This window comes from Macrobrachium nipponense, chromosome 29 (assembly GCF_015104395.2).
Source record: "Macrobrachium nipponense isolate FS-2020 chromosome 29, ASM1510439v2, whole genome shotgun sequence".
In the NCBI taxonomy this organism is placed as follows: domain Eukaryota; kingdom Metazoa; phylum Arthropoda; class Malacostraca; order Decapoda; family Palaemonidae; genus Macrobrachium; species Macrobrachium nipponense.
In genome coordinates this window covers 13,969,764-13,996,703 of record NC_061092.1, presented here as the reverse complement: position 1 = coordinate 13,996,703, position 26,940 = coordinate 13,969,764, and the positions used below count along the sequence as shown (strand labels likewise).

General features: G+C 40.0%; 1 protein-coding gene across 5 annotated transcripts in view; it reads left to right on the top strand.

The window, feature by feature from the left end:
• Positions 1 to 25,968, top strand: part of LOC135206136 (protein neuralized-like) — a 278,119-nt gene extending 252,151 nt beyond the window's left edge. For 3 of the 5 annotated variants that reach the window (XM_064237391.1, XM_064237388.1, XM_064237389.1), the window contains 2 exons: positions 23,178 to 24,482; positions 24,670 to 25,968. In XM_064237391.1, coding sequence (XP_064093461.1) covers positions 23,178 to 24,482; positions 24,670 to 25,124 — 1,760 coding nt within the window. In that variant the 3' untranslated portion in view covers positions 25,125 to 25,968. Of the gene's footprint in view, positions 1 to 435; positions 494 to 21,570; positions 22,068 to 23,177; positions 24,483 to 24,669 lie in introns of those variants that run through there. The other 2 variants (XM_064237390.1, XM_064237385.1) reach the window with 2 other exon arrangements.
• The last annotated feature ends 972 nt before the right edge of the window (positions 25,969 to 26,940 follow it).

The following is a 26,940-nucleotide window of genomic DNA, read 5'->3' as shown; positions in this document are numbered from 1 at the left end:
GTTCCTTCTCTAGATTCTCTGTAAGCAAGGATATTTTACTGAGCCTGTGAAGATTCAGGTCACATCCTGCATGATATTTTGCGAAGCCGTCGAACAAATGAATGACCTGCTCTCCAACTACCACTCATGACGAAGACCAGAGATCGTTTGTCTCTGATGTCAGTAACGAGGGTCTTAAGATGTTTTGACAACGGGCCCATTAGTACGAAACCTGCCCAGTGTGTTTGCAAGTGAGGAGGAGGAGAAGAAGGTACTCGTCTATATAAAGTGTATCAAGTTTACTTTGCGTACGGTCGTCTTATCTGACAATACTGACAATACTTGACGTGTTTCCTGCTTTATTTGCATCTGTGTGTCAAGGATAAAGAGGTCGTCTTATTTGGCAATACTTGACTAGTTTACTGCTATATTTATATTTGTGTGTCACGGATAAAGAAGTGTCAAGTTAATATGAAGCCCATACGGAACTTGAGGAGGTGTAGGTTGAATTGTAGTACGTGAAGGTTTTCCAACATTGTCTTTGAACAATGAGTATTGCTTGTTGAATACTTATTGGAAATTTTTACCTAATAATGATTGGTGTTATACTAACATTAATTTTGATTTCGTTTATTGGTGGTGGTATATTTATCGTATATCAGTTATTGATGTTTGTTAGTACCGATAATGAACGATAACGCAGCTGCCATTACTTCCTTATATGTATTCTGTTACGACAGAGATTTTGCCTAGTTTTAAATCCACGCTTGTTATTAAAACGTGAGTCCTGTATTAAAACTGCCTGCAGAAATTCGTTCGAGCCTTCATTTTCAAAACATTAATAAAACTACTGTTGGGGACTGATGTAGCCTGTGCTGCTGTCTTGCCCATCGTTTTGTTAATGGGGCTTAACTATAGTGTTTTAAAACTGATTCACAGCCCACTTAACTGGATTACCATTTGTCTGCGCGAGGATTTCGTAAGCCTTGTGTGAAATTCATGAAAACCCATTTACCTTCGAAGCTCCGGCCTTTGGCTCCCAAACGTCAACGATTTTGAGGGACTTATTTCAAAAACTTTTTTTTTTCTTTGCTAACTTTACTTTAGTCGGTATTGATACGGATTTGAATAAGGCTTGATCAGCAGCGATAACTTTTGTGTTCGGTGTGGCACAGTTATACTCACGGACGTGTGGTTGTGTTTGTTATATATGTATCGATACACATACATACTACATGCACACATGTATGTGTATATATTATAAATATAAATATATATGTGTATATATATTATATATATATTTATACTATATATATATGTATATAATTATATATCTATATTTATATTTATATATATAGATCTATATCTATATAATAGGTAGGTATATATATATATATATATATATATATATAATATATATATATATATATATATATGAGAGAGGGGAGAGAGAGAGGGGAGAGACGAGCGAGAGAGAGAGAGAGAGAGAGAGAGAGAGAATATATATATACAGCATATATTGGGATAATTATAGTAGTGGAACATGCGGTTACTTTTGAATCTGTAGGAAATCTGAATCTTGGTAATATTTTAAGACCTTTCCCTGAAAATTCCTTAGAAGTTGGTATAGTGTCCTCGTACCTTATACCCAGCAGCTACTCGGTCGCTTTAAACATATGGTTTTTATCTTTTAAACCTGGGTTGTAAATTCCTTTGGTTAACGCCCCCTCCCACTTCCAACCCCCCAACCTCTCTCTCTCTCTCTCTCTCTCTCTCTCTCTCTCTCTCTTTCTCTCTCTCTCTCTTTCTCTCTCTCTCTGCGCCCTTGGTTCTTCTACATTTTCTTCCACGTGTCCAAACCTCACTGGAGGATGAGAATGTTCTTTGTCATTTTATTATAGATATATTTGTTTTAATCATGTTCGATTTTTATGTGCGCCATTTGTTGAATACCTTTAAGCAATTGAATCTTAGTGTTTCAGGATAGAATTACCCGGAGTCACTAGTGAAGTAATTAAAACAATATATTCGAATTGGGTGCTATGTCTACCCACACACAAATCGGGGATTTTTATAAACCAAGAGAAGAATGTATCAATAATCATTAAAGTCCTTTTATGATATGACACTTGATGATTTGCAGGAGTAAAATTCAAAATTGTCCTTGAAAAAATCAACATAAGTTTTTGGGGAGGAAAGTTAAAATTGCAGGACTGCAATTTTTACAGTTGTGAAATCAGAAACGAAGTGATGTACCATTTTCAAAGCCCAGATTCCTTGTGTCACAACGAAACCGCGTAGAATGTTGTTCAAGACTAAGCTGGTCTTATGTCACATGAATATTTTGCAGGTGGAAAGGTGAGTTTTAAGGATATGAGGTGAGCCTTTATTTATGATCTCAATGGGATATGCAGGTTAGATAGTATAAAGCGTAGAAGAATGCCTTTTCAGTCATTCTCGCAGTAACTGATTTCAACAGAGAGTGCAACGAAATTGATCGGTAGCTTTAGGTAACTCGGACGCTTTTGGAAAAATTAAAATAACAGATTATAGAGATTGTTAACAACTACACCGAGTTGGCGGCGGTTGTGATTATTTCGGAAGCGCTAGTAGTATCGAATGTGTGAGAAAAAGATAAAAAAAAAGTGAGTCTGTCAAAGTAATATTGACAGTCATTTAAAGGATATACCTTGATTCCGCAATGTAGGGGTGAATTGGTGAGCGACACTATTTGGCTGTGGACCGCACTCCGTCCTTTGAAAAGAATATTTTTAAATTACTTATAGATTGTTTGATTCGCATCTTCCTCACCCTTTACTTCTTCTCCTCCTCCTCCTCCTCCTCCTTCCCCCCTACCCTCAAAAAAAAAAAAAAAAAAAAAAAATCACTGTCAACATATACAGCAGGGAGCCTTCACCAATCAAACTGATATAGAATGAATAGCACTCCATAAAAGGAGCTTATCTTCTTCCACAAGCTGTGATTTGCGTGAGGGACGTGGAGAGAGAGAGAGACTGCATGGCTTAATCTTGGAAGGGTCTTAGAACCAGTTCCCTGGGCGGTGCTAAATTTTGATTGCCCTCAGGTGGTTGAAGGCATTCCAATTACGACAGACGATGTGTGATTGCGCTCCTCGTGTTTGCATTTGTTTGTTCACGTGAGCAGTAGAAAATGTCTGTATGTAGTATTGCAGTTAGTACTGAACTCATTTTGACATGTTTCCGAGATTTACATTTTTTTTTCTCATGAAAAAACTAGTGGATGAAGTTTATGTTGAAAGCAGTAAGACTTGGAATGTTTTAGTTAAATCAAAACTTGACCTTCACGTGTTAGCCGCATTTTCCTTGGTACAGAAGTTTGGATTTTCAAATTGTTTCAAGTTTTCTTTTTAGTTTCCTTGGAAAACTGGTTCTCCAGTTGGATTTGGTCCTGGAAAAGTACTCATTAGGAAACTCAAGTTTTGCAGTTGGTTATTACGAGCATTATTTTATTAATTATCTTTGGTCTGTGCTTCTTTGGGCCAGCCAGTTCGCTAGAAAATAATGGTGAGAGAGAGGCAGAGGAAACTGATATGTGTAGACAACATATTTTTTTTTCTTTTAGTGTTGTAAAACTTGAACTTTTTGTGAGCTGGAACCTTCGATGTCCTGTGAACGGCCCATTACGACTAGCGGATGTTGAAAGAACAGTTTTTAGGGAGTGAAAAAGGGGATAGAAGAATTGCCAGGAAATCCTTAGCAAATTACAAAAACCAAGATTGCCTTCAATGGATAATAATGAATTGATTTTGTAGTTGACGCTGTATCCGGTTCTTGTCGTTTATATTCTGGAACTCCCTTTTCCCATGATGTATTCAGATGAAGAGAACCAACGAGTAATGAGCTGTGTCCGTCCATGTTTGTTTGTTGTTTTGTTTTTTTTTTTTTTTTTTTTTTTTTTTTAAGTCTATTAGGAATGTATTTTGCTTGACTATGCACGTGGAAGCGCGCAAGAAAAATATTGTGAAGCTCATTTGGTTCGATTTTCTGTAAAAGTGATTTTTAGTTTTCTATAAAAGAAAACTATTTTGCCGGCTTTGTCTGTTCGTCCGCACTTTTTTTCTGTATTCGATTGTGCCGAAGAAACTTCGGCGCATTATCTTTACGTGTTTTTACTTGGTGTGGAACTCTGCCAAGGATTACAGTCTTCCAGGGCACCTCAGCCAAGACTCAGTGAGGTAGATATAATTCAGAATGTTCTCTTTAAGCACTGATAGTGATTGGAAAGACGAGAACAAGCGGATTTTGGTGCTACTCTGACGCCAAACTGTTACTTTAAAAAAAAAATCTTAGGAAATGTTTATTTATAATCTTTGGATTTATTTGAAAATAATTATAATTAATGGTTTCGTGAAAATCCCGTCTAGGTGTAAAATTAAGTTTGCAATGCACCCTGCTTCTTGAAGAGATCCAGTACTTTGCAATAAAAAAAAAAATCTCTCTCTCTCTCTCTCTCTCTCTCTCTCTCTCTCTCTCTCTCTCTCTCTCCCCCAAACCCCCAAAGATCATGTATACATAAGACATAACCATATCACTTTAGACAGGCAGATGTCATTCGGTGATTCGGTGAAAATAAAAAAAAAAACCATTAAATTGATTGGGAAGGCCGACTAAAGTTAATCTATTATGGCTTTGTATATTCGTCCAGCAAATTTCAAATACGTAACGTAAAGCTGAGGAATGTTGATTGCAGATTGTTCTAAATCGATAATTCTAAGCGGAGTTTTTGTAAGAACACATATGCAACGAAATCCCTTTTTCGTGGAACATGGGTTGGAATGCGTCGTGGGTGCATGGGAACGGAAGAGAGAAAGAGAGAGAGAGAGAGAGAGAAAGAGACCAGGGACAGGATGGGTCTTCTTGTAGCCCCAGGGGCTTTTTTATTTAGGTGTCCCGACACTCCCCCAATCTTTCCTTCACTTCTACTCGTCTCCCCCACTTTTTTTTCTTTTTTTTTTTTAACTTATAGTAATGCTTAGATCACCGTAAACCCGTCTGTACTACCTGTGCGTGTAAATTGAACTATTACGTGTTTGTATATTAAGCCTTCTTTTGTCTATGTTGTTCTTTGTAAAATCAGTTTGCCTCAGTAAAGGGTCCGAATAGGACCGAAAGTACTTGGCTATCTCGCTTTTTCATTTTTTCCTTCGTGGCAAAAAACCTTTATGTATGTATGTGTGTATAGATTTTTTGTCAGCTGTACCGTTTTATATACATATTAATGTGTAGAGTAGATTTCTGGTTCATCCTGACTTTATGAAAGTTAACACGAGAAACTGATAACGTTCCTTGTAGTTATCCTTGATAAATCACAGCAGTCCCTGTTATCTAGTGGATTAATCTTGAAAAATCAGTTGATCATATCAATGTAATTTTTGCTTTTGAAGCTTTCCAGCGTTTCAACCATTGAACTTGAAGACTGTACCTTCATGAAAGCATTATAGTGGAGAAGGATCATGCAGAGTTGGTCGGGAAAGGAAGGTGGTAAAGTAGAAGGGGCGGAAAGGGTCTTGAATAGTACGGGACCAGAAAAAAAAAGGGGGGGAGGTGGGAAGGTAGTCTCGTTGATTTGGGATCCCTGAGGTTTGTAGGAACCTGGCTACTGTGACCGGAAGAAGATGAGCTTGGTAGGGAAGTAGGAGCTGAGAGTTTTCTCTCTCTCTCTCTCTCTCTCTCTCTCGCTCGGTGTGTCTGCTGTCCGTCCAACTTCACACGATGAAGAAAATTATAGGACCTCAGTCTTAATATTAATATATAGAATAAAAGACAGGACTTCCGATAATTTTGTACGTGCCTTGGGAGGTGATTTTTCCTCCATTTTCTGATTTGTTCATTTTCGTTGCTTTGTTTCAATGGGTCGAATATTTAATTATTTCTGGGTATTAGTCTAATGCAACTGTTTGTATTTTGTCATGATTTATATAATCGTTAATACGTCAGTCAGTGTCTTTCATCGTTAAAACTTCTTAAGGTTGCAGTAATTTAATGGGCTTTTCAAAAGTTATTTTCACGTTTTAGTGTTACAGAGAGAAACATTGCTATCTGTAGAGATGTATTGTACAAAACGATGGTGTCATATAAAGCATATATTTTCATAAACTTATATTTTCGTAGTTTCTTTTTATTTTGAAAAAAGAAACTTAGGATATCTGTTGTTGTAGACCCAGTGGCGATAAACAAACTGTGCGCAAATCTTATTTCATGTTTCATGCTCTTAATACCTAGGATCTTTGCACCAGACATAACCAAAATATATAGACTTCTGGATAGTCTTATTTTATATTCCTTGTTGGTAGTCACGACGCCAGATAATTATTAATTATTCATTCATTATATTCCTTGTGCCTGTTCTCCATATAATTCAACCGGTATTTCTTCAGAGATTCTCATAATAACGTAAGGTGTTCTTGGCGTTTTTTTAAGGTAATTTCCCCCTTTGAACGGTTTGCCAGAGTGTTTATATGAATTTTAATGTGTGTGTTTTTTTATGTTGCGTTGAGCACACGCGGGATCTCCGTAAAAAAATAAGTAGATTGAAGCACAGGACGGATGGGGGAGGGGGGGGGGGGGGGATTTCCAGCGGCTGTGTTACTCTACCGTGAAGCTCAAGGTGCTCCCTCCCGCAATATCCTCCAACATAGTTGCTCTCTCTCTCTCTCTCTCTCTCTCTCTCTCTCTCTCTCTCTCTCTCTCTCTCCCAACATAATTCTTCTCTCCTCCAAAATAGTCCCCTCCTCTTCTTCCTCTTCTTCTTCCTTCTTCTTCTTCTTCTCCCCGAATTCTTCTCTCTCTCTCTGTTCTCTCTCTCTCTCTCTCTCTCTCTCTCTCTCTCTCTCTCTCTCTCTCTCTCTCTCTCTCAGTATAAAAAAGCTACGACCACTCCAAGTTTCATGGTAGAGCAGCCACTACAGACATTTCGTGTTGAGCATTCTCATGAAGGCGAGCTGGAGTTTCTCATGGCTTCACCCAGATTCGTGGCATTTCCATAGATCTTACGAAGAATACTGGTTACGTTTTCCCAAAACGTGAGACGGGCATTTTACGGATATCTGCTCTGGGAAACTCAGAATTTTGGGTTTGTTTTTTTTTCTACTTAGATCACATCTTGGGGAATCCCACTACTGACTTATAAATTTCTTAGGATAAATTCAAAGATCTTAATGGGTCGGGTGGGGGAATTTAAATCTCCCTTAAAAGAGGGAGGGGAATCAATTCAAAGTTCGCTTGATGGTGTTGGGTAAATCAGTTCAAAACTCTTATTATGGAGGGAGGGGAACCATTTCAGTCTCGTTACGTGGGGGAGGGGAACCGATTCAAAGCTCCTTTAATGGGGGTGGGGGCGTTGATGACTGAAATGTTCGGAAAACACTTGACAAATCCTTCTTAAACTTATAGATAAAAATCCGCCTACAATCTCAGAAAATGACTAAATCCATGAATCCAGTTGACATCATCCTCGTAAAATGGAAGGGGGTGGGGGGAAGGATTGTGAGGGGAGGGAACTGGAGGGGGGAAGGGGGTTGTCCCAAAGCGAGATTGATGACTGAGAGGCCCTGATTGTGCCGAGTTTCCTGTGCGATCACAGCTCGGCGCATTTCCGGCGCCTCCAACTCCGTGCACCTTAAACACAGCTTAAGTCCCTCCGCTCGCTATTATGCGCGTCGGGTTTCAATCCTCGGCTCTGGTTACTCCAACAAGTCGGAAGGACGAAGCTGTCGTGCCCTTTGAGTAATGGCGTTTTTGCTTCAATCATATCTGCAAGCGAAATGGAATTATTAGTATTGTAATTATTACAGTATAATAATGCTGTAGATTAAAACCGTTATACTGCTCTTGAGACGTCGTATATTCCAGTTAGTCTAAATGCTTACAAAGCGTAGGCTTATGTCAGGCACACAATTTCACTCATTATTTTTAAACCATTTACTTGCGTTAATTTAAACCAAACTTTTGAGATTTTATGTTTAAATGTTAAAGATTGTATTTTTTATTTTAAAAAACTGCATTTGCAATAACACAATCAACTGCTAGCTTTTACTATTGATATTTCCAATAGTATTTAGTCTTTCTATAAATCCAGGTTTAGAGAGGATCCGGTCTGCATATGAGAACAAGGTGTATTTGTGGTTTTTCTTGTCATTCTGCGATTATCCCAGTAGTTAAAGTATCGTTAGCGGCAGCGGAATGGCGGGAAATTTTCTCCTCTGTAGGTCTTTCCAACTTCCCTTCCATCCCCCTCCCCCCTTTACCCTTCTTCCTCCCGAGTAACCCTATCCTCAACCCCTTCTGTCTTCCTTTCCTTTTCGTCTCATTCCTTCATCCTTTGTGCATCCTTTTCCTGTGTTCGATTTGCCAGCGTTTGTAAAGAATTACGTATACGTCACATTGTTAGCGCTTAGCAAGGTCTAGACTCTAGACCGTGGTGCTTAGACTTATACTTGATATCCACATATTCACAATAAAGGTAATTAGACCACAAGCACTCTGTTACCTTCAAGATTTAAGATTTTGGTGCAAGGCCAAGGTTGTGATGGGGTTTCATTTTAACAACAGCTTGTGTAAACATCGTTATGAACAGATCAGGGTGCAGTCTTTTATTCGTTATGGAAACTTTCAGAGGTGCGTCTAGTAAACCGTTGCCGTCTCCTTTACTTGTATTGCAGAACCGGTTACTTTTAGCGTTTCCCCATTTACCGCTTTGTCACCGGTAGGTCTTAAGATAAACCGTCCGCTACTTGCATTCCTTGGTCTTGCTTATTTAAAATTTTGAAAATAAAGAACCTCTTCATTTCATTGTAAAATCTTTCACCAGAATTATTTTATATATACAGTTTCACCTGACACGCTTGTTTTTTCCACAACGGTCGGTTTTCTGCCGTATGTAATAAAGCATTCGTGATATTCTTTGTAAAAGAAAAAAAAATTAAAGATAGAAGTCTTGTCTTTCTCAACTAGTCTCAGTAAATTGTAAACTTTGCAAGGGAGTACCTTTTGTTTCGAATGTTGAATCTGGTAAGACGGGAGGCTGCAGGTTTTTATTAACGTCTATATGATACAACCAAACGTAGTACATGCGATTTGATTGCTCAGAAGGCCCACGTTCTGATTGAGTTTGAATCTGGTAAAAAATACATTTAAATTTGTATTCATGGCAAGTTCTAGTCATATGTCTATAAAACTCTTGGCATAAGAGTTAATACTTCAAAAGGTAAATCCATCCATATATATATTATAATATATATATATATATATATATATATATATATATATATATATATATATATATATATATATATATATATATATATATATATATAAGGAGGATTCGTTCTGAGGGTAAATTTAACAACATTGCGTGTAACTACAGAGGGAACACTTTTATTAGGTGAACTGTTATTGACATTGTGCGGGCTCTATATATATATATACCGTGGTTTTTAAAAACTAATTTGATCTAGGTTTCATTTAATCCAGGCTTTGAATCTGGTTTTAAGGCTCCACAAAGAATCCCCAATTGATTCAAGGCCGCACAGTGCATTCCCCTTTAACTTTTGTATACAGATAGTTCGGTGGGAAAGTGGGCCACAGATGCAGTACTGGTCCGCCCTCCCGAAAACGGAAGGAGGGAGTCTTAATTGGCACTGTGACTGTGAGCTAATAAGTCTTTGACGTGTAAACCTAATTATGATAATGAAACTCGCTCTCCACTTCTATTTTGCCAGACGGTAATTTACAGTTAATCCCCCTCAGGGGGGGTTGGGGTGGAACTTAAGGGCAGTGCAATTCTGCCTCACGTATGTGGATGGTTTAATTCTGGGGGAAGTTCATTAATGCTCTGCGATGTGTGTGTGGGAGCATCCTGGAGGCTGGGAAAGGTTAGGCCGCCATGATAAAAGGTTATTACACTTCATTTTCAGTGCCTTTGTTTGCGTGCGTGCTTGCGAGAGCTTGCTTTGCCGGAATGAAACCCATTGAGGTGGAGGTGGGAGACGGTAAATCGGGGTTAGGTACTGATAGCGGTGAGATGTCACGTGACTTGGCTGCCTTGCCTTTATAAGTATCTTTAAATAAGATTAATCAGATTATCCAGGCTCGCCTCCTGTGCGGTCTTGTCTAAAGCTTGTACTTTTTTTTTATTTTCTTTCTTTTTCTTAGTGATTGAAAGGTAGACCATAAATGTTTTGATCGCGAAATTAGAAGGAAGTAAGCTAGTTTTTTTTGGTCATATAAAGTTAATTGTTTAGATAACTTTCAAAGCGTTTTGTTAACTTGGGGAAGCTCTACAAAGTATAGGTATTTTATTCTGGCCATTTGTTTTGAAACCCTTAAATAAAAATGTTTGGATTTTGTGGACTGATTTGGCAAGACTAATCAACTTGTTCTGCCCTTGGAAATATTTTATGATCAGCACCGGTATATAGACTATTCAGGACGATAAGTTTTCAGATCACGTGTGAAAAAAATATCTTCTGATTAGTCTAGTCAGTGTTTACTTGAAATATACGTGTAAATATTTGTCAAGGTCCCTCTATGCGTTTCTCATTGTATCAAAAGCATGTACGTTCAGATAAACAGTTAAAGATAAAATGTAGACAAATTTCAACATCGAAATTCTTGCTGAAATGTTTTTTACCATTAACTTTTTCGAAGGAACACGAAGTTTTCCCCCAAAAGATGTCAGTGAAATCCCATCTGGTCATTCCGAAAAGCGTAAGCCATTTCGTACGACTTCCCAATTATTCGTTTTTCAGCAGTTCAGGTTAAGTATTGAAAATTGTACATTTTTATCTATTTTAATATGCATTTCAACATTGATAATTAGGTATTCAAAATTGGCTTTATTCTTCCCAAACGGGCAGTCTGATTTTAGGCCATTCAGGTTACGAGCGTCTTCGAACATTTGCCAATAATAATCTGTAAGTGTAACGAGCCTTTGGAATATGTATAGAATCGGCGAAAGTTAAGAAAGTGCCGTTTCATTTTGAAAGCGAAAGGAGTGGACCTAATTGGCACAGAGACTCCTGGGGGTTAATGTCTTTGACTAGTAAACCTAATTATGGTAATGAAGCGCCGTCCATTTGCATTATTCCAGACTGTTATTCGCGATGAATCCCCCCAAGGCGTCTTGAAGTTCCGTGGAAGCGCGCTTCTGCCTCCCGATCGTAGGAGGTTTAATTCTCGGGGAGGTCGAGCCGTTTCAAAGGCTTATCCCACCTACTACTACTACTACTACGTGCAATTTGCGCAAGAAGGAGCGGATTCGAAGGTGGAGGAAGATTGGAAGTTTTGGTTTTTAGTATTTGGCGTAAGCGTATCAGACAATTAGTTCTGTTCGAACTTCGAGGGTGGTGACTGAAGGTCTGTACGTATCCCCTCCCCGAGATCGAACCATATAGGGTAAAACAACCAAATGGCCACCAACCATTTCACTCGGAATTACCACTTTTTCCACTCGATATTTAATTGGTGAAGCAACAATACAATTGCATCTTTAAGCATACCATTCAAAAGATTAAGTTTCAATCTTTTGAATGGTATGCATAAGGATGTAATTGCATTGTTGTTTCGCTAATAAATGTAAAGTGAAAACAAGTGGTCATTTCGAGTGAAATGGTGGACATTTGGTCGTTTACCCTAATACCTTCATTATTTTCTTAGTTTCGATCTATGTAGGTTTAGTAGTGGCACACGTTTCCAAAATGTTAGGAAATCGAGAATTTAAGGGGACAGTGAATAAAATTTACAAACGTGGCCCTAATATGTTTTATTATGACCTTGAGCGTTGAAACGAAGTCCGTGGATTTGTTTTTATCTTGATTGCAGGTTAGACGTGAAATACCCACATTCCTGTTAGGATGGTTGTCTGAAATAAAAGAAAGTTTTTCATAATGTATTAATGCTGTGCTGAGTTATACTAAGCCTTTGACTTCTCTTTACATAATACAGTTTAGTTAGTCAGCATATTCTAAGCAGTATCTGAGATTTGTGCGTTCATTAATTGTAATCTTCGTTTATTGAATGAGTGCAAATTTACATGTGTAGGAACAGTAAAGATTTATCTTGAAAAATTTTACTAAGGAAATTTATTGACGTGTTTAAGAGGATGAACGCTATTTTCAAAATAGGTTTGGATTGTAGTATTTATAAGTTTTCCGACAAATGGTTGAGACAACTCATGGATATGATTCTACGCAACTCATTTTGTAACACCTGCGTCTATTTTCTTGTCATGATCAAGCGATATTTTTTCTTAGCATTTAATTTGAATACTTGTTACGGGAACCAAGGGGGCTTTCCATCGTTGACCCATCATTTGCTTGCTGTTTATAAAAAAACAAGACATCTGTTTGTTCTTGTATTTACACTTCTGATATTTTAAAACTTTGAGTATTAAACTTGATTCGAGGGTCATTTAGGTATTCTAGGCTTCTTAACCAATCATGTCATTCGTGAAACAGAATTGCAGTGAAAATAATAGAAACTCAAATCGGCCATAATTTTTGTTTTGGCCAACAGAAACTTACCAACGTAAAGAAAAACTATATCATTTATGTAGTGTATGCACAAGTTTGACGCAAATGGTCTATAGCGTGAACTACGAAAGAGGAGAGCTTAATTTGCCACATACGCTCTTGGAACTATTCGCTTTTTGAAGAGTGAATCTAATTATGATAATGAAACGCCTTCAACTCTGATGGGTCATGCACATCGCACGATTAACTTCCATGGAAGGGGACGCTCGGAAAACGCTATTCTGATTCCACGTATTTGGAAGGTTTATTCTTGAAGTTTGTTAATGCATTATGCCTGTAGGCATCCTGGGGTTAGGGAAATGTCAGTGTATGACAGTTTAAGGTTTATTACAATAATGTAAGCTTATGAAATTGTGCCTTTGCAGGCTTTTTTTCGTAGAAGTACCGTAACTTTCTAAAGCGAATTTATTGAGTATTGAACTAATAAATCGTGACAATTCAGTTATATAATTGGTATTTAAACCATTTTACCAAGATTATTGTAATAAATCTTTGGCTATTTGGCATACGACAACCTTCTTAACACTAAGGTACCTTTATTTCCGTCAGTCCCTATGTTCTGATCCCTGTTGACACCGTAAGGTTATAGCCCGTGTGCCATGTCTCGTTATGCTGTGATAGGCATGTAAGATGCACTTGCACACTCCTGGATTACCTTCCTCCCCCCCTTTCCCCCTTCCCCAGTTCCCTATGCCCTCTACAGTTACTGTAGGTTCTTGGGGGCCGTAATATTCTTGGTTATATCTCAAGTTCTCTATCGTAGGTGTTTTTGAATGAAGGCAACCCTTTTTACGCAGTAAATGAAATTTAATATGGGATTTTTCATCTTGGGCCACTCTGCTATCATTCTGAAACCAGCGCTTGTTAATTTTGAGTGGTGCTCTTTCATCAGAGGTCACATGTTTGTTTCTATTAATAAAACCAGCGCTTATGCATATAGTTTAGCACCGGCACCGTCTGTTATAGTTTTTTGTTTGACCCTGTATTCATATACTCGATCACGCCAAGAATCATAGTTTGTCTTTCTGAATGTAGCGTTGGTTTGGTATTTATTCTGAAAGCATGTTGACTGGAAGGTATGCTACAGTATGTATTACTTCAGAGTTGTCATTCCTCGTTAGTTTCGTTGAAGTTTTCAAAAGATTCAAAGGAGACATAGTTTGGATAACTATTAAAATAGCCACATTTGAAGTTTAGGCTATCATGAAGTAATCCGCGCTAAAACGTCACATAATCTCAGAGTGAGTTTTATGCATCTGTCACAAAGAAACGCCACACTTTATTTTGGTGTCCAGGAACCAAAAGTCAGCCGCTTTATAGTCTGGGAGAGATTCTCAAAATAACCTGGCCAGATATCATCATGGTGAATGTAAAACTTTTTTTATTTTCAACTCTTTCTTCCCGGGTTAAGATGCCGATAAGCCCCTCTTAGTACCGTGGGAGAATCTTGAATTGGCAAGGATAAAAGAAAGAGAGAATTGCCCCCCCCCCCCCCCCCCCACACCAAAAAAAGCAGGGGATGGGGGGGGGGGGCTTCAAGGTAATGCTAAATTGTCCTTGCCGATATTTTTCTAGGTAAGTGGATGTCATTAAATTGATGATTTTAATGATGTAAGTTTATTTACGTTAATATTATTTAAATATTTACTGAAGATCCAAAGGTTGGCTTATTAATTGAAATTATTATTTTAATCACTTTAGAGTCGTTCACGTTGTCGTAATAAGAGTTTTTTTTTGACGGTCGGGAACATACTATACCATGAACATCTTGAAAGGCAGTGAAAGGAAAATAGAGGTACGATGTTTCATCTGGTTTCCACGCCCCTTGGCAGTCTCTGTCTGAGTCTGGAATGATTATATATATATTTGATATTTAACATTTCAAGGATCAAAGAGTAACGAAGCCTCTGGTGGAAACGATTTCATGTCAAATTTGTGTTCTTGTACCTGAGAGATGAAATTGGGTATCTGCTTAGGAATCCCGAATAATCTTCGCATTTGGGTTCGTATTACTAGATAATGTGATGCTTATCGAGATTTGAGGTCGGTATAAATTAGGTAGTAGAGAGAGAGAGAGAGAGAGAGAGTAGAGAGAGAGAGAGAGAGAGAGAGAGAGAGAGAGAGAGAACTTAATCCAAAAGCGAATCCTTTCAAGTTAAGTGTCTTGGTTGGTTCCCACGCCCTTCCACCGCCACTGCCTCAGCCTTCTCCCACCCCCCCTTCCCTCCCCACTACCATCCACTAGCCCCTCCCTTGGTCCTCCCCCCTCCCCCTCCCCCCTCATCTTCTGGAGAACATCACCGTTACAAGGTTACCTGCTTTTTCTCTCTCTCGCGCGCGCGTTCTTTCGCAAAAGGTTGAATCAACTTTGGTGAGAAGACCCCTCCCGTCTTCAGTTTTGACCCCGCGTCATCCCGGACTTCAGGTCAACTGCGGTCCGATATGTGTCAACTGGATGCTGGGAATATTTCAGAGACTGGGTAAAGCTAAGGCACGAAAGACTTCCTTATCTGGGCAATTCGTTTGAAAACTGGACTCCAGTATCGGGATATTACATTAGAAAGTAAGAGAATTGATCGTTAGTAAGTTGGTGGTACAACTGTAATAGTGAGAAAGTTAAGTTTCTCTCTCTCTCTCTCTCTCTCTCTCTCTCTCTCTCTCTCTCTCTCTCTCTCTCTCTCTCACACACACACACAGAAACAAAAAGATTGTACACGTCTTTATTGTGTGAATGGGTTTTAAATTAAGAATAATTAGAAAACTGATATTCTTCGTGAATCCAACACAAATTTTAAAAGTACATGCTTGAGAATGAATCAAAGAAAGATAACCAACTTCAGATTACGCCAAGGGTAGGTAACGAATTTCTCTTATTGTTCTCAAATTAAGCAGTCCATCCATCCATTGAAGGCAGCATACATACGTAAAGGTCATTCTTCGCTAGCCTTCTGCAAGTCACGCACTACGCCCTTTGGCATATAGGGTACGTCTTAATCTTTTAAATGTTGCATATTGGTCTACTGATTTCTACAGCAGTGATTTTTCACGCAATAGAATTTGGCATGACAGCAAAACATTGCTGCTTCTTGTTTTATGAAAGGCATGACAGCAAAACAGTGCTGCCTCTAGTTTTTGTTTTTGTGTGCATTTCAATTCGGGATGCACAGGAATGACGTTTGATTATGCGCTTTGTTAATGAGGTGCTAACATTGTGTGGCTGACCTTAGACAACCTTTCTCTCTTAACGGCAACATTTTTAATTGCCCGAGTATTGGTCTAGTTTCATTGTGTTGCTGTCGATGTTCAAAAGACCCGAGATCATAATAACGGTATTCAATATTAGTTGCCATTGTTTGGTTTGTGGGTGATATACCAGTTACTGGTTGTAACGTAGTCTGCCGGAAATGTACAGTTTCCGGTGGTTATAGAAATTAAGTAATTGTTTTGATTGACATATTTAGCACGAATATCTGGTCGCTTGCATTTTCCTTCTCTCTCTTGTCTTTTCTGCAAGAACTCCATCATGAGGTCTGAAGTAAATGCAAATTGATTTCTAAAGTCATATCTGGAAAGCGAGAAGAATCTTTGTTAATGTTCAAAGCCAGCTGATGTACTGCGACCAGATTTTAAGCCTATAGTGACGTCACAGGGGCATACTATAGGGCTCATGGTGCTGCGGGTTCATCTGTGTAGAGAGCAGCAGGCAGCTTCCCAGCATCTTGCCATTTGAATCTCCGAAACCTGACCGGGCCTTTTCCACGCCCTCTCTCTGCCAGACAGTCTCACCCCGTGGGACGCTTTTCTCTTCGGGTAGCATTTCCAGCAGCTTGCCCTGCCCTCATACCCTCCCTACCCCTAGTCCTTCTCATCTAGTATTTGAGTTCCCAGGTTTTAACTCTGGAAAGAGTATACATCATGGTGGTCCTCTGAGAAGAGTATAACTGTATTTTGTTACTGGAGTTTTCGTAAGTATTTCATCAGTGGGGGTTAAGTCTCAGTGTTATGGTTCTTTGTAGTTTTCGTGTAGGCCACTATTTATTATTATTATTATTATTTTATTTTTTTTTTTTTTTTTTTTTTTTTTGGCTCTATCACAGTCCTCCAATTCGACTGGGTGGTATTTATAGTGTGGGGTTCCGGGTTGCATCCTGCCTCCTTAGGAGTCCATCACTTTTCTTACTATGTGCGCCGTTTCTAGGATCACACTCTTCTGCATGAGTCCTGGAGCTACTTCAACGTCTAGTTTTTCTAGATTCCTTTTCAGGGATCTTGGGATCGTGCCTAGTGCTCCTATGATTATGGGTACGATTTCCACTGGCATATCCCATATCCTTCTTATTTCTATTTTCAGATCTTGATACTTATCCATTTTTTCCCTCTCTTTCTCTTCAACTCTGGTGTCCCATGGTATTGCGACATCAATGAGTGATACTTTCTTCTTGACTTTGTCAATCAACGTCTAGTCTATTTGCACGTATCACCCTATCCGTTCTGATACCATAGTCCCAGAGGATCTTTGCCTGATCGTTTTCTATCACTCCGTCAGGTTGGTGCTCGTACCACTTATTACTGCAAGGTAGCTGATGTTTCTTGCACAGGCTCCAGTGGAGGGCTTTTGCCACTGAATCATGCCTCTTTTTGTACTGGTTCTGTGCAAGTGCCGGGCATTCGCTTGCTATGTGGTTTATGGTTTCATTTTTCGTATTGCACTTCCTACATATGGGAGAGATGTTATTTCCGTCTATTGTTCTTTGAACATATCTAGTTCTTAGGGCCTGATCTTGTGCCGCTGTTATCATTCCTTCAGTTTCCTTCTTTAGCTCTCCCCTCTGTAGCCATTGCCATGTGTCATCGCTGGCTAGTTCTTTAGTCTGTCTCATGTATTGTCCGTGCATTGGTTTGTTGTGCCAGTCCTCTGTTCTGTCTGTCATTCTCGTGTGTCTGTATATTTCTGGGTCTTCGTCTACTTTTATATTAGTCCTTCTTCCCATGCACTCTTTAGCCACTCGTCTTCACTGGTTTTCAGATATTGCCCCAGTGCTCTGGTCTCGATGTATAGTCTGTCCGTATTTGCTCTTGGGTGTAGTGCTTTGTGTATTGTCATATGTTTCCTGGTTTTCTGATCTATTATTATTATATTGGCGTGTTCATGGTATTGTGAACAAAAATGGTTCACAGTACAGTGCTAATCTGTGTTCATGATATAGGTTTAAATTGGCTTTTTAACAAGCCAATGAAGCCGGCACGCGTGACAGGTTCTACGGTGCAGTTAATTTATTGTTAACAAATAATGACAATTAAAAACAAAGGTCCCAACCGGTAAAATTTTACAAGGTTATTTCCTATACTAAACTGTCAACATGACTGTAATTCATTGACAATATATTGAGGTCGTGATATCGAAGTGTTAGGGCGTGATCATTAACTGTCCTGTGCCTGGTAAGTTAATAGCCAAATATCATAAAACATAGGCTAAGGTTTACTTTTTAAAATTTACTCGGAATGCTGTTTGGAATGAGGGACTGAGGGGTTTAACTGGGTATTTTTTGATAGAGCCATCAAGCAAAAATGTAGCGCTAAACGCTGGATCGATTATGATAAGTTTTAGTTTATCTAAAATCACTTGGAACCTTAGGTAAAGTGAGTCTCTCTCTCTCTCTCTCTCTCTCTCTCTCTCTCTCTCTCTCTCTCTCTCTCTAATTTACTCGGAATACTGTTTGGAATGAGGGAGTGTAGGTTAAACTGGGTATTTTCTGGTATAGCCATCAAGCAAAAATGTAGGGCTAAACGCAGGATCGATTTTGATAAGCCTTAGATTAATTAAAATAACTTAGAATCTTAAAGAGAGTCTCTCTCTCTCTCTCTCTCTCTCCTCTTCTCTCTCTCATCTCTCTCTCGCTCTCTCTCTCTCTCTCTCTCTCTCTCTCTCTCTCTCTCTCTCTCTCTCTCATCCTTGCCGGATAAAATATGTTCCCGTGCATGTTTGCACCTTCATACTTCTCCTCTTATCTGGGGAAGGCAGGCCTTGTTTTAAGACTGCATAAATCCCTCCTAACGTGGGTCTAAGATTGTCGTAATTTGGGTATTAAATTTCTCAGAATCTTTATTACCACAAAGGGTTTATGTTCCGTGCCAGTGGATGAATTGAATAACCACCTTTCCCAAATTTTTATCTCCCTTCAGTATTTATTCGGCGGACAAGGTTAGGGGCCCTTGTCCCCCCCCCCCCCCCCCTCCCCCTCAACCCAATCTTCTATGAAAACATTTTATCAAGTCGAAATATTATTAATATAATAGAATTCTATCATGTTGAAATATTATTTGTCAGTACTTTTGACGTATAAGAACAGCAATTTCGTTGTAGTAGACTTTGAGGAAAAATTCTAATCAGGTGCAAAACAGTAAGAGGATGTTTTCAGCACTGACATAACAAGACAGAAATACCATCAACTTGCTAAGCAAACTTCCCAGAGAGAAGAAAAATATATAACGAAGAGTAATATTTAATGTGTTTAAAATAATAAATGCATGCGTTAGCCACATCTGCAAAGTAAGATTTCATCGTGTGGGGCATTTTAAAAAGTATAACGTTCAGTCCTCTCGTAAATGGTAAAAATTCACTACGCTACCAAGAAAACTGTTTGACGACACTTTTGTTGTAACAGCGCAAAACTATATTCCAGATATAGCAACACAAATACTGTTAATAGAGTTGAAGCCATGAAAACAGCGCACGGTTTTCATACATAGCTGTACTACAGCTTAACTCACCGTATAGTCAAATATTCCGAATCATGAAATGATAGGGCTGACTGTGCCGAGTAAATCACGCACCTGCTGAGCCTTTCAAACGAGCTTCTGGGAAAGGTGCCACCCACTTCATTTGGCTTTTGGAGAGAACAAGTAAACTTAGAGTTTATATAATCCGAGTATCGTTCCGTACTGTAGTACTTACTTACAAGTCAATAGTCATGTCACGAATTAAGGCCAAAAAGACTGACCCGAGAACATAACCGTTATTGGGCATTAAAGAGGAAATTATAATGATACCCGTTTTAAAACTGCCGAGACATAGTAGTTGAAAGGCTAGATGGGGTCTGGCTAATGAACAAATGGCTTGATGGGAACTGCTCCCAAAATAAATGTTGTAAGGCTAAAGGAAAAAAAAAGTAGTTTCCTACATATTTGAAAGTAATTAGTATACGGAGGGATGGAGACTGAACCTGAAAAAAACCACAGTTGATGAGGACTGTTTAAAGAAAACCGCAACCATTTTTATTAAATCCGTGGTCTTATAATTAACTTGAACCATATAATTGTAAATTTAATATTTTCTAACTGTTCGAGAGCAGTGAAGTGATCAGTGGTTGTCTTAGTAAGCCGTAAGTCGGTTTGTTTTCTTTCTTTTTGTCGTCCTAAAAATAAGGCTGTCGAGACAAAACAGGTACTGTTGAAATGAGGGTGGCAGATGTGTAGGAAGGGGCATATAACCCTCAAGGACCCGGGGCACCCAACCAAAGCTACCGCACGCGGCACTGTATCCTCTCTCTCCCCTAAAGCCACAACCTAGTACCACGTTCCTTGGCTAACCATCTGCCATTTTTCCCTCACCGTCCCAAAGAACATTGACCGGATTTATACTTATTTTGTTTTGTTGCTTGATAGAAGCTTGCATATTCCTGTCAAGATAATGAAATTCATATTTATTTATGGATCGTCTTCTAACTATGGCACTTCTATCTGCCATATATCGTCCACGGTGTGACGTCAACGCTTGTTGACTTTCCCTTGTTACGTTTTTCATGGCTTTCATTTATTATTTTTTTATACAATTCAACGGTGCTGAAAACTGTACTTAATCGTCACTGCTTTATTAAGTTCAGAGTGCAATACCTTCTGATACGGGAGAGTAAGTAACCACGCCTAAAAGTAGTATTTGGATTGATAGTCAAATTGGCTACCAAGCACTCTATCGCATGTAATTTTAGAGAAATAAATTGACAGAAAATATGTGTAAGACATTTCATCGTTTGTCAGGTACCTTTCCAAGTATTCTTTCGAGTGAACACGGTTATAAAATTGAAGGGGAATGTCATATAGGATGGTATCTACGTAGAAGCAAGGAACCTCCCGTGCGTAATGAGAGCGGAGTGGGTAGCTGTTTCAGGGTAGCTCGTGCGCGCCAGTGGTCTGGCTTAACATCTGTCCCACCCACCCGAATTCCCCCCCCCCCCATTTATCCCTCCTTTCCTTAGTTCCCCCTCACCCCTCCCTTTCATCCCCCCCGAAAATTACCTCTCCTACCTCTCCCTTTTCTTCCCTTCCATATTGCCTGTTTTCCGGTGTAACAGAGCCGTGACCGTGAGTTATGAAGCTTTGCAGTTTTCACTGTTGTAACAGTGAAAAGAATCCATATATCAGAAGCATATTCTTAGATAGGTAAATTTCTTCTTCTTCTTCCCAGCTTTAACCCATTTTTATTTACTACTCATTTAGTTGAGTTCTTTCTTAGCGAATCGTCATCTCGCATGAAACTTCCGTTGCATAGCATGAAGGACCGAAGTCCTAATTTTATTTTTCCAGCACGACTGCGAGTTTGAAAGTTAAAACGCATGTTTGGTTAGGTTTAAAATTACATCAAACTGTTGAGAAGAATATTGCTTTTAAATTGACATAATTGTTTTTCTTCTCTCTTGCTTTTGGTCAAGTACTAATATCAGTTCATTGAACTTCTCTAAACGAATCTAATGGTTTCACCTGGATACATAATCTGCGTTAAGTATACCGTATTTCCGTAGGAGTATATCGTCTCGTGTCTTAAAACTACAGCTCCTCCTACTCCTCACCCCCGGAACCTCCTTCGGTAACTGGGAATATTAGGAGGGTGAATGAGTTGGGGGGTTGGCTGGAGGAGTTTGTTTGGGGAGCAGCTGCTTGCCCCTTCCCCCCTCCATCCCCCCTTTCCGACCCTCCCTCTGTCTCTTGTTCTCTTGTGCCGACTGCCGAGTGAGAGAGAGAGAGAGACTGCTAGGCTAGCAAGCGGCGGTCAGTCAGTCTCTAGTCACACTCGGTCGCGACAAGACGTTCCAGCTCTAGCTGTTGAGTCGCAACTCTTGCGCCGATGTGGTGGTCGATCTCCCGTTTGTGACTTTGATTCCTTTCAGCCTTCGCTAGAGTAGAGTATGCATAAGAAGGCGAGGACGAAGTTTAGGATCGTTTTTGTCTGGAAACCACGCAAGTGAAGTAGGTGTGAGATTACAAGGAAAATAGAAAGACTTTTCTCAGTGAAAGTGGTTATTTTGAAAAGAATTTCCTCTTGTTCTGTGGTGAATTGTGATCAGTTTGTCGCATCGTGGATGTTAGTACACGTAGTCATCAAATAACCATCTAACCACTGTGATGCCAGCCTTATGTATTGAGGAATACGCCGCAGAACCCACTGTCACTTGCTACACTGCAGGGCCAATATTTAAGAAAATGAAGGTCCTTAAGAAATTCAAGCGACGCATGGGTTTAGGTTAGTATTTGTCTCTTATGTTTACTTTTGTTTATCCGTAGCATTTTTTCATGTTAAGTTTTTAGCTGGGGGAAAAATAAGCATTTAACAAACGACTTATACATTTTTGTTTTACGAAATCAGTTTTACTTTTATTATTTGGGGAAGGGGGGAGGGGGAGGTAGGTTGGTATGGTTGCTTCTTAATAGCCAACGGTTGGTTAGTGAAGGAAGCTGGGAGGGAGGATGTAAGGGGGTAGAGAAAGAGATGGATGGGGGTGAATAATTTTGGTGCTGCGGCACGGGCGGGCTGCTTCACATCCGGTAACCGGGACTTCCGCCGTTCCCCGCCCACCATTACAACATTGCCATCTTAACTGGGGTTCTTGGTTTAGTAGCAAATGAAGGTCGGTATTTCGTAATTTAGGTTGCTCGCGTACCTAGCATCCTATCTACACTAATTTTGGTACCAAAGGAAAGTTGTAGGTTTGGAAATAATTTCATGTAGCAACTTAAAATCTCAAAATTCTATCTTTATGGTGAATAACGAATATTCTATCAATCATTTCTGAAGGTGTGGCCCATTCAAAACCCTTATCAGGGCTAGATCCAACTAAATGCTTTTATGAAGCCCCTAAAGTAGACCCCAAAGAAAAGATAAGACGAGGCAGTTTCTAAATATTTTAATACAGTTGTTGATTGCAAGCACATTAATGGTAAATTTTATTCTGCTACTTTTTATAATGGTAGCTTTCAAGTCCAAACGTTTTTCTCACGACCCCATAAGTCTGAGAGGTCATCTCACACCCTCACCCATCCACGAACTTACTCGACGGTAATCAGGTCGGAGAAAGGGGTGGGCCCTTCACCTTTCTCTCATACTCTATTCATTCTTAACAAGTGGTCCTTTTGAGCGTAATGTTATTTTGTTGGCCTTAGACATATGTATTGCAAATTCATTTATTTTGACGTAAATTTAAATTTATAAATGCACAATTTATTAATATATATATATATATATATATATATTATATATATATATATATATATATATATATATGTAGTTATGTTTTGTAGTATATTTGAGATTGTCGCCTAGCAAACTGTTCTAAATGTCATTTCTTTATTCCAGCTGGTCGTGGATCTGGATCGACGAACTTGCCGCCCTTGACTTTCCACCCAGTATGTGGAGATAACGTCCGCATCTCTAATGACGGAAAGGTGGCACGGAGAGCAGAGAGTTTCTGTAAGGGCATAGCCTTTTCTGCGAGACCCATCAAAATAGGGGAGAGGATTTGTCTCAGGCTACTTGAAGTCTCTACAAACTGGTCTGGTGTCATTCGGTTCGGCTTCACATCTCAAGACCCAGCTGGACTGAGAGACGCCCTCCCCAAATATGCTTGCCCAGACCTTACTAATAAACCTGGTTATTGGGCAAAGGCACTTAGTGAACGTTTTGCTGAACAAGGGAGCGTTCTCTTCTACTATGTGGACTCTGCAGGGGACGTTCACTTTGGCATTAATGGAGAAGAAAGGGGTGTGTTTTTTGGTGGTGTGGACACTAGGTCCCAGCTGTGGGGTCTCTTCGATGTTTATGGAAACAGCACAGCTGTGGAGTTCTTGGATCCCCTCGCACAACTCAACAACAGAGTCCGTATTGTCAACGATCTGAGTCCTGGTTCATCGGCTGCTAACTCTCGTGTTTTGCCTCAGTCCCAGACTATCCCTCAGCCGTCTCAACACCAGCCGCAACAACAAGCACAACAGCAGCCATCACAGCAGCAACACCAACAGCCTCCTCCACCACCACAGGCACCAAGACCAGATTCTGGGGTGGAGAGATTACAGCCTCAAATGGCCCAGTTGGTCTTGACTCCACGTGCACCTGATGCTTTACCATTACGTCACTTTGCACATACAGCCTTCAATCCTCTTCCATTCCACAGAGTCAGAGGACGCAACATTCGAATGAATAATGAACGAACTGTAGCTGCAAGAACGGAGACAGAATATTCCCATGGCTATGTTTTCTCTGCAAGACCTTTGAGACCAGGTGAGAGGCTTGTGGTGCAGGTTTTAAGTACCGAAGCTATGTATGTAGGGGCTTTGGCATTTGGTATGACAGCAGCCAATCCAGCTGGTCTGGAACCCTCTGACCTACCAGAAGACTGTGACTTACTGTTGGATCGTCCAGAATATTGGGTTGTGAGCAAAGATGTAGCAGCATCCCCTCAACCTGGAGATGAATTGGCCTTCTCTTTAACTCATCATGGCGAGGTGACCTTTTCTCGCAATGGTGCCACCCCTCAGGTGTTTATGCACGTGGATCATACCCTGCAAATGTGGGCCTTCTTTGATGTCTACGGAAACACCAGCAAGATCCGCACCTTGGGAGTCACACATGATGTTCCTCAGATGTCTTATGTACAACAAAATGGTGAGTAGCAACACTGAATATGCAATACTTTACTCTGTTGACATTGTTGCACTTTTCATTAAGACTATTAAATATTTTTATATTGGTAAAACTTTTAATAGTTTTTAGTATCCCAAGTCATTCTTGTAGATTTTACTTTGATGTGTTTCATGTACTTAGAGCTCATTTCTTTTTCTCTATTTTCCAGCCTCTAACTCTCCACCTCGTCGGACAGAGCCTGTTGGGCGGCCTTCCCATCAGTTATCGAGAGCATCCCCTCTTGTTGTCAGCCTTCCACCAAGTCCACCTTCACCGCCCAGTACCCATCCTCACCCGGTCCCGGCACCTCCTCCATTACCACCAACTCCCAGGGATGCCACCCTCAGTGGGCACAGCACTATGTCATCTGTTTACAGTGGTGCTTATATGGAGCCCGTATCCGCCACATCCACTCTTTCTTCCTTGGGTGAACTGCCTCCTGGCCAGACTCTACATGAGTGCACTGTCTGTTACGAGAAGCCTGTCGATTCTGTGTTGTATATGTGTGGCCACATGTGTATGTGTTATGAATGTGCCCTGCAACAGTGGCGTGGCCGTGGTGGTGGACAGTGCCCCATCTGCCGGGCTGTTATCAGAGACGTCATTCGAACCTACCGGTCATGACGGGTCCCCCCTGATCCCTCTCCTTCACCGCCGCCTGTTCCTCATCCAAATGTCACCCGCCCACATCAGCCCACGGCATATCCCCCTCCTACGGGCTGCCACGTGGATTCGGCCGACCCGTGATACCTGCTCATACCAAAGTGGTACTTTTTAATTGAAAGGGAACCTGGCGCCGGTCAGGGCCTCATTGTCTAGTCTTGCCCTGCCGCGCATACCCCGGGTATGTGCTGCGCCCTAATTTGTGCATTTTTTCTTTTTGTTTTGCTTGTATGTGTGTGACACAATGTGAATGTGTTCAGCCTAGGTGGCCAGGGGAGTCACTGGGAGCAGAGAAGCTTCACGAAGAGCAAGTGTTGCTACTTTGGCACCCCTTCCGCCTGTGGTTTTCTAAGTCATTTCATGAAAGCGTTGTACAAAGTGTAGAGGTCCTCTGGAAGGGGCACAGTTACGACTAGTCTTTCTGTCCCATATACTTTTCCCTTTCATTAAATTATTCCCTTGCAGCCGCCTCCTCCTCCTCCTCATGTATGTAAATATCAGTGAAAGGGATATACTGTATACATAAGTTATTATAATTATTACCCCCAGAATCCTGCATTCCTTTTCCTTGTCTTTCTGAAACGTGATCTTTTTAATACTCCACAAGGTTATTTATGCTAGAGGTCTAAACTTGACCTCCTTCCTTCACACCCCGCTCCACCCCTTCCAGCACTTGTTTTTATACTGTCGTTGTAAATAAATAATTTTATATTCCTCGTTTCATCGCCATATTTTCGATGTTGATTCATCATCATGTCCATTGCGTCATCAAGAGTTATAAATTAATAATAAAAAATCAAATGAAGTGGTGGTTGCTTATCAATTAACCTTCCTGCTGTGCATTTTTGTTTAGTGTAACTGGTATACCAATGAGGTGTACACTGAAGAAATAATGAATTGTATAAAATTTGACCGGGTAGACTGTTTACCATACCTTGAAATCCTTGTAGTCTCAGTAGTTACCTGGGTGGTGGTAACAGCTAGGTAACTTGTATTTGGTAATTTGTATATTGTAGCTGGGCTGAAACGCCAGGAACTTTACATTCTTGTTGGTTTGTAATGGAACAAGAATTAAATAAGACTAAAGTTAACATAAGGGTCTACAGAAATTAACTGTTCTTGATAATGCAACATGCCTGTAAAAATCACATGATTTATAGAATTTAATTTGAAAGTCTCCTTAGGGGGTTAATGCTGTAGGCATTGCTGAAGGTTCTTTGCAGCGTCCCTTCGGACACTAGCTGCAACCTCTTATTCAGTTTTCTGTACCTCCTTTCCTGTTCTTTCTTCCATATGACTTTCCACCATCTCTAAAAACTGTTACACAGTGCAACTGCGAGGTTTTCCTTCCGTTAGGCTTTTCAGACCTTAATTTCCATTTCCTTAAATACTATATAAATCCATCCAATTTGAAAGCCTGACGGTTTGGATGGTAAAAGCAAACCCCTCCAGAGAACCCAGTAGCGAAATTTCAAGTACTGATCGGACCCAGCAAACTTTTGACTACCCAGGTAGTCATCCAGTGGTTTTATAATAGATCAAAAAGATCAAAAGATAATCGAATCAAGCTAGACGCTCACGCTGGAAAGCACTAGGCATGGCATAATCAGGATAGTGATAAGCACGTAGTAAACGAGGTACCTATCAGGAGGAGTAATCCATCCCTCTGCCTTCATTAGCGTTTTGTTTAGTGCCTCCGTTTAATCACACTCGTGCAAGAAAAATGTAGTGCCTTTAATCGTATACGGGGTTTGTAGATGATAAAAGAAACTCGCAA